The 12,301-nt window shown below is 39.0% G+C and overlaps 1 protein-coding gene across 1 annotated transcript in view; it reads right to left on the reverse strand.

The window, feature by feature from the left end:
- The window catches only part of ACSBG1 (acyl-CoA synthetase bubblegum family member 1), a 35,967-nt gene extending 28,879 nt beyond the window's left edge, over positions 1-7,088 (reverse strand). Inside the window, exon 1 of the mRNA XM_066195884.1 lies at positions 6,956-7,088. Within this exon, the coding sequence (XP_066051981.1) occupies positions 6,956-7,035 (80 nt within the window). The 5' untranslated portion in view covers positions 7,036-7,088. The remainder of the gene's footprint in view (positions 1-6,955) is intronic.
- Between the last annotated feature and the right edge of the window lie 5,213 nt (positions 7,089-12,301).

A 12,301-nucleotide genomic window follows, 5' to 3' on the forward strand; every position in this document is an offset into this window, starting at 1 on the left:
AAACAGCCAGGCAACATCTGAACTTCTGGACTTCTTCTGATAATGCTTCAATGTGCAAAAGTTCTACGAGGACCCCTGCACGTTCAGTGTCAAAGTTGGTAACACTCCCTACAACATAATTCTTACCTGTCCCCATGAATCAGGCACCTCATTTGAGAGTGAGGTTTTTTGCTATGGAAGTACAATTACGAAACTTTCTCTTTCAACAGCAATTTCTGCGTATATTCAGAAGCATTGCTTCTGAATACAAGAATGAATGTGGCTTTGATGACTCTACTTAAACCTTTTATGAGGACCTCTGTAGACCCAGTATTTTCTGAGCTTGAGAAGAGCTAGCTCTTCCCAAGGGAAACTTTTCAACGGTTTTTCTTTTTCTGAAAACAACCTTGTGTAAACAATATTCCTTTCCCATAACAACAGGTGTTGTTTGCCATTTCTGTCACTTAGCCAATGGGGGAGGCGTCAGTCCTGTGGACAAATAACGTGACTTTTAGTGCAGCATGTTATAAAAGGGCTGAATGAACTGTAAATAAAGCTTCTGATTTCTACTCCCCTCTGACTGGAGTCAAGCGTCTTTATTTCGTGTCCTATCGCAACAGACCTCTACTTTAACCTTTTAACCTTACTTACTTAAAAATTAAGTAAATATCCAAGAATGGTTATGGTATCTGGAATTGTTCAAGACTGAACTGAGCAGAAATTGGTGGGGCTGCCTGGTCAAGAGCTTACTGAGCATAAATTGCAGCAAGGAGAAAAGGCACTGCAGAACCACGGCGTGGTGCCAGGATGTCCCAGCAAAACCAAAATGCATTGGATATCTGGACTTTGGCTGTTAAATTTTTTATTAAGGCTGAAGTTCTACATAAATTATTCAGTGTTTTAGTGCAGGGCCAGTATCTTCCAAAATTCAACTACCAGTTTAAAGGCAGACTTTCTACATCTGATTTCTGCAAGTTTACAATTCCAAAGGTAATACGCAAAAACCTCTACAAATCACACGCAGCAAGAATTTAACAGTAGAGGTCACTTGAACAAGTCAATTAGGACAAACTGAGATAATGCTCCAAAACACGGACCAGCGAGAATTAACCAAAGCGTATTTCTGTGTAACTCCATTAGCACGGGTGATTTTTGAGTGACAGTATTTCCTGATGGGATTTGGGCTTTAATTTCAAGGTACCACTCTAGCAAATATGAACTCATCTGCTGCCTGAATTCAACACAGTGCCCCCACCTGAGACCAAAGCACAGCTTAGGCTGGGCTGGCTTTTGCAGAGGTTTGGGGCAAAGCCAGCACTGCCCAACCCAGCCACAGCTCCCACCACTCCCCTGTGCCCCTTGGATGCTATTCCACACTGAAGCTGTTCTCACACACCAGCTGCTGTTTTCAGGCCAACCTGAAAAGCAAGAATCTGAACATTCTCTATGCTGGATGAACAAAGGGAGAGCTTCTTTTCCCCACTGTGTTACCATGACTGTAACAGCTCTAATGAGATTTATCTTTTCAACCCAGCAGAAGCAATGTGTTTGTGAGGTAAAATAATGACTGATGTAACTGACAGCCCTTCCTGCTAGGCGTGAGTCACCAGAGAAGAAGCATCCAACCTGGATTTGCTGGCACAGCAATTACTGGTTTTATCTGAGTGTATTTGACAGCAACCAGTGAATTCAATATCACTGGGAATTAGAATTTCTGCTTACACCTCATGCTCTAGGCCAAATACAGTCGGATATTTGCTGTTCTCTAAATTGTTTCCTCATAGTAAAATCTGGTGAAAATACAAACAATAAAACTGAAGAGAATCTATGAAGTCAGTCCTTAATATGATAATAAACCATTTTCTTCTTTGGGAAAAACATTTTACAGAAATTCTCACCTGAATAAACCTTATAGGATATACTGAGTGTCCTGTATAATTAGACTGTAGCTTTTCTCTCAAATTTAAAAACTATAAAATTTATGTTCTGCGATACATTTTGGTCTTGTTTCTGCAGAGTGATTTCTACTATCACAAACTGCATCAAGAGAATATGAACTGTTATGTGGCCATCATATTATTATGAAATTTAAGGGGAACCTATTCATTAAACAGATTATGTATGGGAGCAAATAAAAAAACATCTCATTCTTTTGGTACTCCTATTCCTTATCCTATTCCTGTTGTTGAACTCCTGTAACCTTTTCAATGTTAAGTTTTTGCCAGTCAGCTCTCTACAAGGATTATCAAAATTTCAAAAGATAACCTTTCTATAGAGAGGCTTTCTATGAAGTTGCAAAAATAAGCAGCTTAACAAATAATTACATACATAAATTGTTAATACAGTATTCAAGGACAAGGTATTCCCTTAGACTTCAGAATATTTACTCATAACCCTCTACACACATACAGCAAGTCAAAGTACTTTTACGTCTGGAAATCACATTCACAGCTGCTCACAAAGAAGACTCAAACATTTTTGCCATGAAACCAGGGGTTAGTTCAGACCACACGTTCACTCAGAGCCATACTCTGAGCTTCCAGACCTGTGCTGTCAGATTCACAATGAAGATACCATCTCCTCCTCCTTTCCTTGGTATTCCTGTTGCAGAGGCTTCTCCATTGCACAGCTTCTCCACTCCCACCCTGCTCCTGGATACTACTGTACCATATGTGAGACCACCATACAGCAAAAGATTTTTATTAATTAATTACTTTTATTCTGGTTTAATGGGTGAGACATATTCACTGTTGAAGATACTGCATTCAGAGCACACATTATCAGATAGGCTGAGGTTGTGACATGATGCCAAAGTTTAGAAGAACAGTGTGTACAAGGTTGCAAAGCTTTGCAGTTCAGGTCCGCCTAACTTCCAAAGCTTTTATTATAAAACTTGCATGATTGCATGATTTTTCTGCTTTTGTCCTTTTGAAATAAATTATCCTGCAGGCTCTCTGCAACAGAGAACACAGCCAATAAAGGACGGAATGCTCAGTTACAGGGTCTGTGGAGTGCATGCAATTTCTCTGTCCCTTACTGATTTTTTTCCAAAAAGCAATCCCGTTCAGCTTCTCCTCGGAGCGCTCTCATGGCACTGCTTCCGGACTCTGTGGCTCTCAGGAAGGCTCAAGCTGCTGTTCCACCCTCACTGTGATGATTCAAACAGTGCAGATCCTTCCTCTGCCTTGCTGCTCCTCCAAGCATATCCCCTAAAGCTCACCCACCACCAGAGGCTGCATTCATGTGGCAGTCAGCATGTTACTTCATACTTCTTACTACGCAGTCCTCACCTTTTAATTCAACTCCTTTCTCTGTTTGCCTTGCCCAAAGAAGTATTTCGTAAGACACAGGTGTTTGTCTTAGGGAGCAATGCATGCAGATCCCCATTTGCACAAGTATTTTTTTCTCAAACACTTCTTCGTTGAACTGGCTTTCCTAACTATTAAATATTAATCCTATTTAATACACACAAAAAATAGGCTGAAGCGGAAAATATGCATTTTTTCAAGACAGAACTTCTTCATAAATTTTGTTTTTATCTTTCACTGCTTGTTTCTCATGAGGACAACCTAGTGAATTCCTTCTCTAAACCCCTGCAGCTTGGTGGTTTGATTATTTAAGGAATCCATTAGAAAGTGGATGATAAAACATCCTTCTTCCAATCACTTGTTCATCTGCTGTTTCAGTCTTGGTGACTAGTGTCCTAAACTTGTCCTAATCTCTGTTCCAACACTAAGGAATCCCCCCCTCTGAACTTCTGCTGCATGTTCTCCAGGCCAATCCAGCCATATACATTCCCCCAGCCTTACCCTCCATTAGAGCTGCTTTGGGCAGTATTTTGGGTCTACATCTGCACATTCTTAAAAATGTTTAATCGAGTGCTAGACATTTTCAACAGCTCATTGGGGCATTTGAATTCAAGATGGAATCATTAAGTATTCATCTGACAATTCTTCTGGCAGCAAAAAGCAATGGCTTAAATTACCTATGGGTAACCTCTGAAAACTGTAATGATTCTGGCATTTTGCCTAGAGACTTCAGAAACTAAATATCTCCATCTGGATCCCATTCATGAGAAATCCTTTCCCAAATCCCCATGTATCCTACAAGAGCCAAATCCAGTATTTCAAAACAGAGCTCTGGGGACAGATTGTAGGAATAAGCACATGACAATAATTTAGAACCACAGATGTGACCCAGAGTTCTGGACAAAGACAATAATGTCACTCTGACTTAAATCAACATAGCACCACAGCTTTGATAGCTCAGCATCTAAAGAGAAACCTTTAACTGGAACAGAAATAGCCAAGCAAATACTGTATCTCCAGACTCTGAGATGCTGTCAGCTGTTACCTAGGATGTTCTGAATATGTTTTCTCATTTTTTATGACATAAGAGAAAAAACCCCCACAGTAATGACACACCACATTAGTTGTTTAAACCCTCATTTTCTGTAATGTATTATTTTTCCTATAATGAGAATCACAGGAGCCCCCACGGCCCTTTACAGGACACTGCTCTCTATTATGACTGGTCATCTTATTTACTAATTACTCCTCTATTCAAATGAGGGCAATATTATAATACATTCCTTATTCATTCTATTTAAAAGTTCCCCCTTGCCCTTGAAGAACAGGTTAGATTCAGCTGTTAATTGGTTTCCATGCCCTCATGAGACCTAAAAACAGGGCCATAGATCAGCCCAGATATGTTCCTACTCTTGCAAAAAGGCTCAGCTGATTTGACAATTGCTTTGATTTTTATAACACACAAGAAACCAGTCTTTGTCAAATTACTCACTCAACTTCTTCTCTCACCAAGATATATTTAAAAGCTAAACAAATGCTTAATAAAGTACTAGTGATAAAGTTAACAGCTGAGATCTGTTTTACAATAAAACACAGTTGGCACACACCTTCTAGTAAAACCTATCTCTTTACTTGCAAAAAACAGTACTGAAGCTTTTTTTTCCTCTTGTTAAGAATAAATATCCTGAAAAATCAGGTCATTTATTTTGGTGAGCAGACCAGCTTCACAGATAGCTGAGAACTTCATGGCTGAACGGGGAAAAAAGGAACAATGTAACGAGCCTTTTTAATTCTCCCCCAGAAAGGCGCTATTCAGCAGTTGGGAGCACACTACAACCCTGCCCTGACCTTGGGACACATTTCCTGGCTCTGCTCTCCCCTGCGCAGCAAAAACCCAGACCTGCAGCAGAAATCTTCCAGAGTTGTCTCTGTATGGCTATTTGCAGAGAATGCAGCAAAGTTAGGTCACACAGAACTCATTATTTCATCTCTGCCTCATTTTTTAGGTCACACTGATTCCATTTCAGCCTTACAAAAGGTCTTTTTTTCCTATTTCCATTTGATACAATTTTATTTTCTTCGTCTAGTCCTTTCTACTTGGAGTCCCGCTTCCAGCACACCAAAGCAGGGACAGAAGTTTGCTATCTAACTTCAAACCAGGGAAACAACAGCATTTGATATGGCAACATGGACTGGCATCTTCAAAAACAAACAAACAAAACACAGAAGTTTTATGCCAAAGACTCTGAATGCATCAAAAGTATTTTGAGTTCTAGGGTCTGATATCCTTTCATTAGAAATTCAGAAAAAACTCGAATGCTAAACATCTTTCTAACACAGGAAGCTTAAACTTCCTTTTTACAGTGCATGTAAACCACTGTATTTTAAATTCTCCTTTACCTTTTTCCTTTAATGACGCAAACAGATTGTTTGTTTGTGATTTTGGGGTTTTTTGTTGTTGCTATTTGTTTAAGCATGTCACAAACAGAGGCATGCATGGACTAAAATAGAGGCATTATCAATAACTTAGCAAAATCCTAACTTTCCTGAGTCAGAGTGTATATACACCTATTCAGATCAAAAATCAAATTGTGGTTTTTGGTCTTTGGACAGATTAAACCAAAAAATGACAATTCTACTCCTAACTACATTAGGATTCCAGAAGCAACAACAGTATATCCAAAAGTTTTCAAAGATTTCCTAAACTTCTTCCTGTTCTGAAAACCTTAAATCTTTGGATTGCTCCTCACGATTCTTATCCAGGATTACAAAGCCCAAAACAGAAGAAACCATTATGGCAGAAATTATCCCAACCAATCTTTTACCTGAAAGAAACAAACAAGTCTTCCAAGAGACATAAATGCAAGTTGTTCCCTTAAAAAATGTGCAGTTAGATTTAACTTAACAAAAGACTAAATATCATACAACAGTTCAGACTCTGGAAACAGATATTAGTACTTAGTACTGACAAACTTCTAACAATCAGAAGCTAAAATATTTCCCGTGAGATGTCTTGTTCTAATCTCAAGTATTTCCAAAAACTTTAGAGATGGGGAGATTTCTCTTTCAGAATTTACCATTCCAGTGAGACATCAACAGGCAGAAGAAACAACGTGTTCGTTTCGTGCTGCCTAGGGCAGAAAGGAGACAGCACCCAGCGGGATTATTTTACATGTAAAAGGCAACATAAACATTAAAATACACTCTTCTAAAATTCACTCCCCTACTCCCACCTCTAAGACATGGGTTACCCGGTCAAGTTCTGTTGCCTTTGACAGGAGAAGATGGCCTAGCACGAGGATCAATTAGTACCTGAGGAATACTCCCCCAAATCCAGAAGAGAAGAGACCAAACAGCCTCTGTGCTATAAAATAAACATTATACAGCTGCATCCCATATGCCAATAAAATACAAGCAACATAGTCCCTACTCAATGATGCTATTAGGTTTAAAGTCAAAGTGGGATTTAGCATAGGCAAATAAATCTATTTATAATCTTCATTAACAATTTTTTCTCATTCTAGCCCCAAAAGATACACCTTATTCTTCATTAGGTAGTAGAGACACCATACAAAATTCTTGTGGACCTGCACAGTGGTACAAGAGAAATTTAAGCTGGGAAAAATTGGTAGATCACTTTGTTAAAATAAATGCTCAAGCTACTTTACCCATTTTCACAGCTTCCTGAAACATTCCTTGCATTTTCATCCTGCACTTGTTTTGTGCGAGTCTCTCCACTGTTAGACATGCTGACAGACCCTGCAAAGCTGGTTACAAGTATGCTGAAGAACTGTGTGGATCAGGCACAAACGAGCTACTTGGAGGACCAAAGAAACAAACAGTAACTGGTTATTTGTTAGAAAAAGCAACACGTAATGCAAGAGGAGGAGACTACTGCTACAAAAGCTATTTCTTTCTGATTTTAACATGCTTGAAATGTCGCAGTGCCTGTGAGCTGCTTACCGTTAAACTTTCCTTTTAATTCACTTTTCTTTAATTATCCGTGAGAAGAATTTTAATGAGTTTACAGTGCTTTAAGATGCAAATCTTCTCTTTTGCCAAGATTTTCACAAATTCATTCACACAAGTTGAAGCAATTCTAATTTTACCCAGTCTAGTTTCAAAAAGAACATTCAATGAAGCTCTTTTCTTAAAGAAAACACAGATTAATTACATTAGGAAATGCCTTCAAGTCAATTCTACATATGAACCCCAGTACTGCAAGAGCCAAGCCCCTCCTCCAGCACCACAACTCCAGCAGCACTTCCTGCTCCTCACCAGAGCAGGCCTATGGTATAATATGGAAGTTTCTACACATGACTGGACAAATTACTTCCCAGGATGTAAGAGAGTCCAGTTCAGCTATTTAGGCTACTTCTATACCGGTAAACCAAACAAAATCCAGAGAATGGCTCAAGCCACCCACTGTGAGCACCTTCCCTAGCATGGTTTTTGTCTGTATGAACTGGCATTTCTCTGGGACAGCACAGAGCAGAGGCTGTCACCGGACAGGACAATAACGACTACCCTGTCTGGAGGAGGAAGAGAGATGCAAGCCATGCTGTGCCATGGCCTTCAGAGCCAGAGAACATAATCTAAAATGCTCTACTTAACGGTACAAAGACAGCCATAGTGATTAGGAGTATCTAAGAGAGAAATATTAACTTTATACAAAGTGCGGATTTCATTCCAGGGCGTCTTGCACCATGTCCAAACGTGATTGTAGACAACGCAATTTGAAATGAAAGAAAACTTGATGTGAGATTCTAAAGGATCTATTCTCAACACCAGAAACTAGATTTGAAAATGGGGGATATTTCAATGGTGAAATTGTGTCACCATATGCAGCAAAACTCTGTATTTGTCAGGAATGATACAGTTCCGTCATTTTGGGATAGTTCTCCAAACACTTTGTTCCAACACTTCTCTGAAGAAAGCTACAAGTTCTCTTCCTTGCAACCAGCTTTCCCGTAACATAATAAAGAAAATTTTGCTGCAAGAAAACTCTTCTTTTTCTTCTTCAGGTAATCTAAAATGCTTTAGATGCTATTTGAAGGAATCCAATTAGAGAACTGCTAATTACCTTGCCTTAGTTGCATCTTGGGTTTTTCGTGGCTGGGTAACAGGCTGGTCTCACGGAAGGAAATGACTGCTCACTCTCTAAGTCTTGTACTTCCAGTGAATAAACAGAAAACCTGAAATACACGTCTTCTGTACACACTGTGTTCATGAAGGATTTTTCTGTATTGTTTTTCCTATCATTTTCCTTAAACTAGCTAATGGTTAGCAAATTATTTTGACACAATCAAGCATTTTCCAGTGACAAATCACTCCCCCAGTAACAAGGGCAGTCTGTTACTGCCAGAAGGGAAGCCTGGCTGTGAAGTCAGGGGAATGTATCAGTGGGAATTGGTGGAGAAGAGTTGCTCTTGAACTCTCTATTGTGTGACTGTAACAGAAAACTCACGTGATTGTGATAAACTCTTGTTTCCTGCAACTGTCAGCCAGTCCTGTCACTTGAACAATAGGCTCATAAATGTCAAGCTATAACAGTTCTACACAGAACTTGCCTTTGTAGTTCCAGTTCTGCACAGAACCTGCCATTGCAGCTCTGGTGCATTTCAAGGCTGTCTTCAAGTTTCAAGAAATAAATCCTAACAAACGAGGCCAGCAACTTAAATAGAGTTCAGCAGAAAAGACCTTCATCTTGAAATGGTTTTTACATGTTTCACCTCACAAGATGCTATGGTCCTTTTTTTAAATGCCTAGATCTACCTGCGTGCAAGTTGCACAAGACTGCACTAGACCCAGACAGAATTTTTATGGTGGGATGGGCTGTTTTTTGCAGCTACGGGTTATGATTTCTGGGCGTCGACTGGCTCACTAAGCTGTAAAGGAACATAAAAGCCAAATAAAGCTCACATGCTTTGCTCTGCAGTTAGGACTGGTACCTTTCAGAAATTTGCAACTGATACCTCAGGGTTGAAGACAACTGTCACTACGAATTTGCTCTGTCACAAGATCCCAAACAGCAATACCAGAGAGGCCAAACCAAAGCCATGCTGTTATTCAGGTCGGGGACCAACAGCACGGCGAGGCAGACCGACCTCCGTGTGGGTGGAGCATGTGTGGGACAGGATGTTCCAGGTTTCATTCACAGTGAGACTATGGAAATGTGAAACCAGCCGGGGCTGTGTATGCCCTCATCTATTTACTTGTATGGCAAGAAAGTGAGTACCATAAAACTAGTATTTACTTAAAATGAACAGAGGGGTGGACTAATTCTGGATGCTCCTTGCTACTCATCCCAGTTAGTTTAAGCAACTGCATGATAGGGCCCCTTTTTTCCTCCTCCTTTTTTCAGTCATGTAACTTATAGTAATAGTGTAAAACAATACTTTCTGTTGCAAACATATTATTAAACTGGTAGTTCTATTGTTACTCCCGTCTTCCAGCACTGAACCCAAACCAAATCAAAAAAAGTCTTACCTCACAACAACCACTGGCAAAACATCTAATAACCTTTATTTTTCCTGTTTGAAAGGCTTTGATACATTTCTTTACATAAATGGCATCAGTTCCAATCTTTTTTTCATTATTTCAAACCTGTTTTCTTAGAGCCTGTCATCTTTTCAACTTGCTACTAATTGCAGCCCTCTGCCTGCTATGTTAACTACGTTTACTGTGATTATATACAGCTCTCTCTTTTTCCCACTTTCTCATAAAATTAAAAATTTCATTTGGTGTCTAAAACATTTTAGCCAAAGTAAAAAAAAAAAAATTAACTTCACGGATCTACTAAATGAGAGTAGGTTTCGGGGTTTATGCAAAATTCTAAATCCAAACATGTCTTCAAATATTACTGTGGCAGAACTTCCATTAAGTCTTACTAAACAAGTGAGTCTCAACACACACCTTAAGGATCAACCAATTTATACTACCTTGGGCCAAGGAGATGATGCTGAGGGCAGATTCAAGAATGGAAAGCTCCAGGCAAGCAACAACTTTTTAAACTCACGTATGCTTTTTATATTAATTCATTTCTAATGAAGGAATTCAAATTAGAGAAAGCTGTGGCTGCTAGTCACTCACTATACATTACCCTAAAATAGCACAAAACAAATGCCATCACTTATATTTTTCTTGCAGATACAGATCTTTTACTTTCCATCTATAGCAAAAAGAGCTTGTTTCTGTACAAAATATCATTTTCATATATTAATTATGGGCCCAGGACTGTTAAAGGTTCATTAAATGAAACAGCTATGCTGTACTGCTTAATACGTATTTTTAATAAGACTAAAAATCATAGCTTAAAAATATTATTTAAAGGATATTTTCCAAAGGAGTTTGTGGAAATTGTGGTAACTTTTGAGATCTGGATGCTTGAAAGAATGCAGCTCAGCACAAAGGAAAGTCTGCTGTGATTCTAATTTCACCTTACAGAGGAAATATTGAAGTTGCTTATGCACATTTAGTGTGACTGAAAAGAGACAATCCCTCAGATTCCTGACCTTTTCCCCCCGGTGTTTGTAATAAAGGTTATTTTTGATACTTCTTTACAAGAACCAAGGGTGCTGCAAGAAGCTGCAGCTGCAGTTCAGCAGGTTGTTCTCTTACCCGTGTCTCAGGATGCTGCTTTCAACAAGACTGAGAAACAGTAACACAGCCAGATAAAAAAATGCCAACAAGCATATTTTAGTAGCGGTTTACATAACGAGATTAAAAGAGAAATGCATCATTCTTGTAGCATATAAAGATGCTGCATGACCCCAAGGTTCATGGTTCAAAACTCTTGTTCTGTGCCCACCTGTTTCAGAACCAGAGTCCTCTGGTGGTTAAATGAAACTGACTCAAGATCTACTAACTCCCTATTCCCAGTCCAGTCCAGCCTCCTTGCAGAGAACAGAAATTCGCTGCTGGTTTCCCTGTTGACACCCACAAATGCAAATATGATATTGTGCTAGTAAAAAGTGACAAAGTGATCCAATTTACACATGGCAGGAGGGACGAAAAGGAAAGAACAGTAAAAGAAAATAGCTGTTCTTCTGAAAAATGGGCAAGCAACTTCTGGTTAGACTGCACAGACTGAAGGAGGCAAGGTGTGCACCACAAGAAACAGAGTTGGGCATATACACCCTTGATCACCAGGCTGGTTGAGTACAGGAACCACCACTGTAATTGTTGACAAAGAGGCTGTATCACATTTATTACTAATCATGACAAAATCAGCTGCTGAGGATTCTAAATCTGTTCCATAAATACAGTATTGATCAGTAGGAAATGTCTTGCTCCAGACAGCTGCAGGACTGTATTGCTCAGATCAGAGTGATGTAGGAGATGCACAGAATGATGCAAAAGATATCCATGGAGTGAATCTCTCCCGTTTTTATAATCTCAAACACCAACCCTTACTACTTTTCCCACTAACTCTTGGAGTAAATAATGATTTGATTGTACCAACAGGAAACAAAGATGGTGCAAACAAATACTGCATATTAAAGTAAATATAACCTGATAGGTCCCCCTAATAAGATGAAAGTAAATTAAGTAGGAGGCTCAGTCCTCTTAAGCAAAAATCCAAACCAGCCAAGTTTCTGGCTGTTATTACAAGTAACAAATGTTAACAGTAAGAAACTATCCGCCAGTGTGAGTTCTTATTATACTTGCCAGTATCTACACACACCTATATGAGGATTTCCACTCAAAGAAATTATATACTCTTTTTATGACACACTAAAAATGGATCCCTAAAATTCATAGGTGCTTTGAAAGCCTCTCATCTACTGAAGCATTCAGCTTCTACAAAGCTCCAAACGGATTTATTGCTTCTTCTAAAATGGAAATATTCTGTTCAGAACTACAGATTATAGCTAATTTATCTTAAAGGTGAGGACCATTATGAGAATAAACCTTTTATTGCCTTAAAAAGGCAATATTTAGTTCTTTTTACAAGTTTACAGAGCAACTTACCATAAATATTTTTAGCAAATAGTTTCAGTATTCACTTGCCA

This window comes from Chamaea fasciata, unplaced genomic scaffold, assembly GCF_029207755.1.
Source record: "Chamaea fasciata isolate MVZ Bird 193981 ecotype frontalis unplaced genomic scaffold, bChaFas1.0.hap1 SCAF_14, whole genome shotgun sequence".
Lineage (NCBI taxonomy): Eukaryota > Metazoa > Chordata > Aves > Passeriformes > Sylviidae > Chamaea > Chamaea fasciata.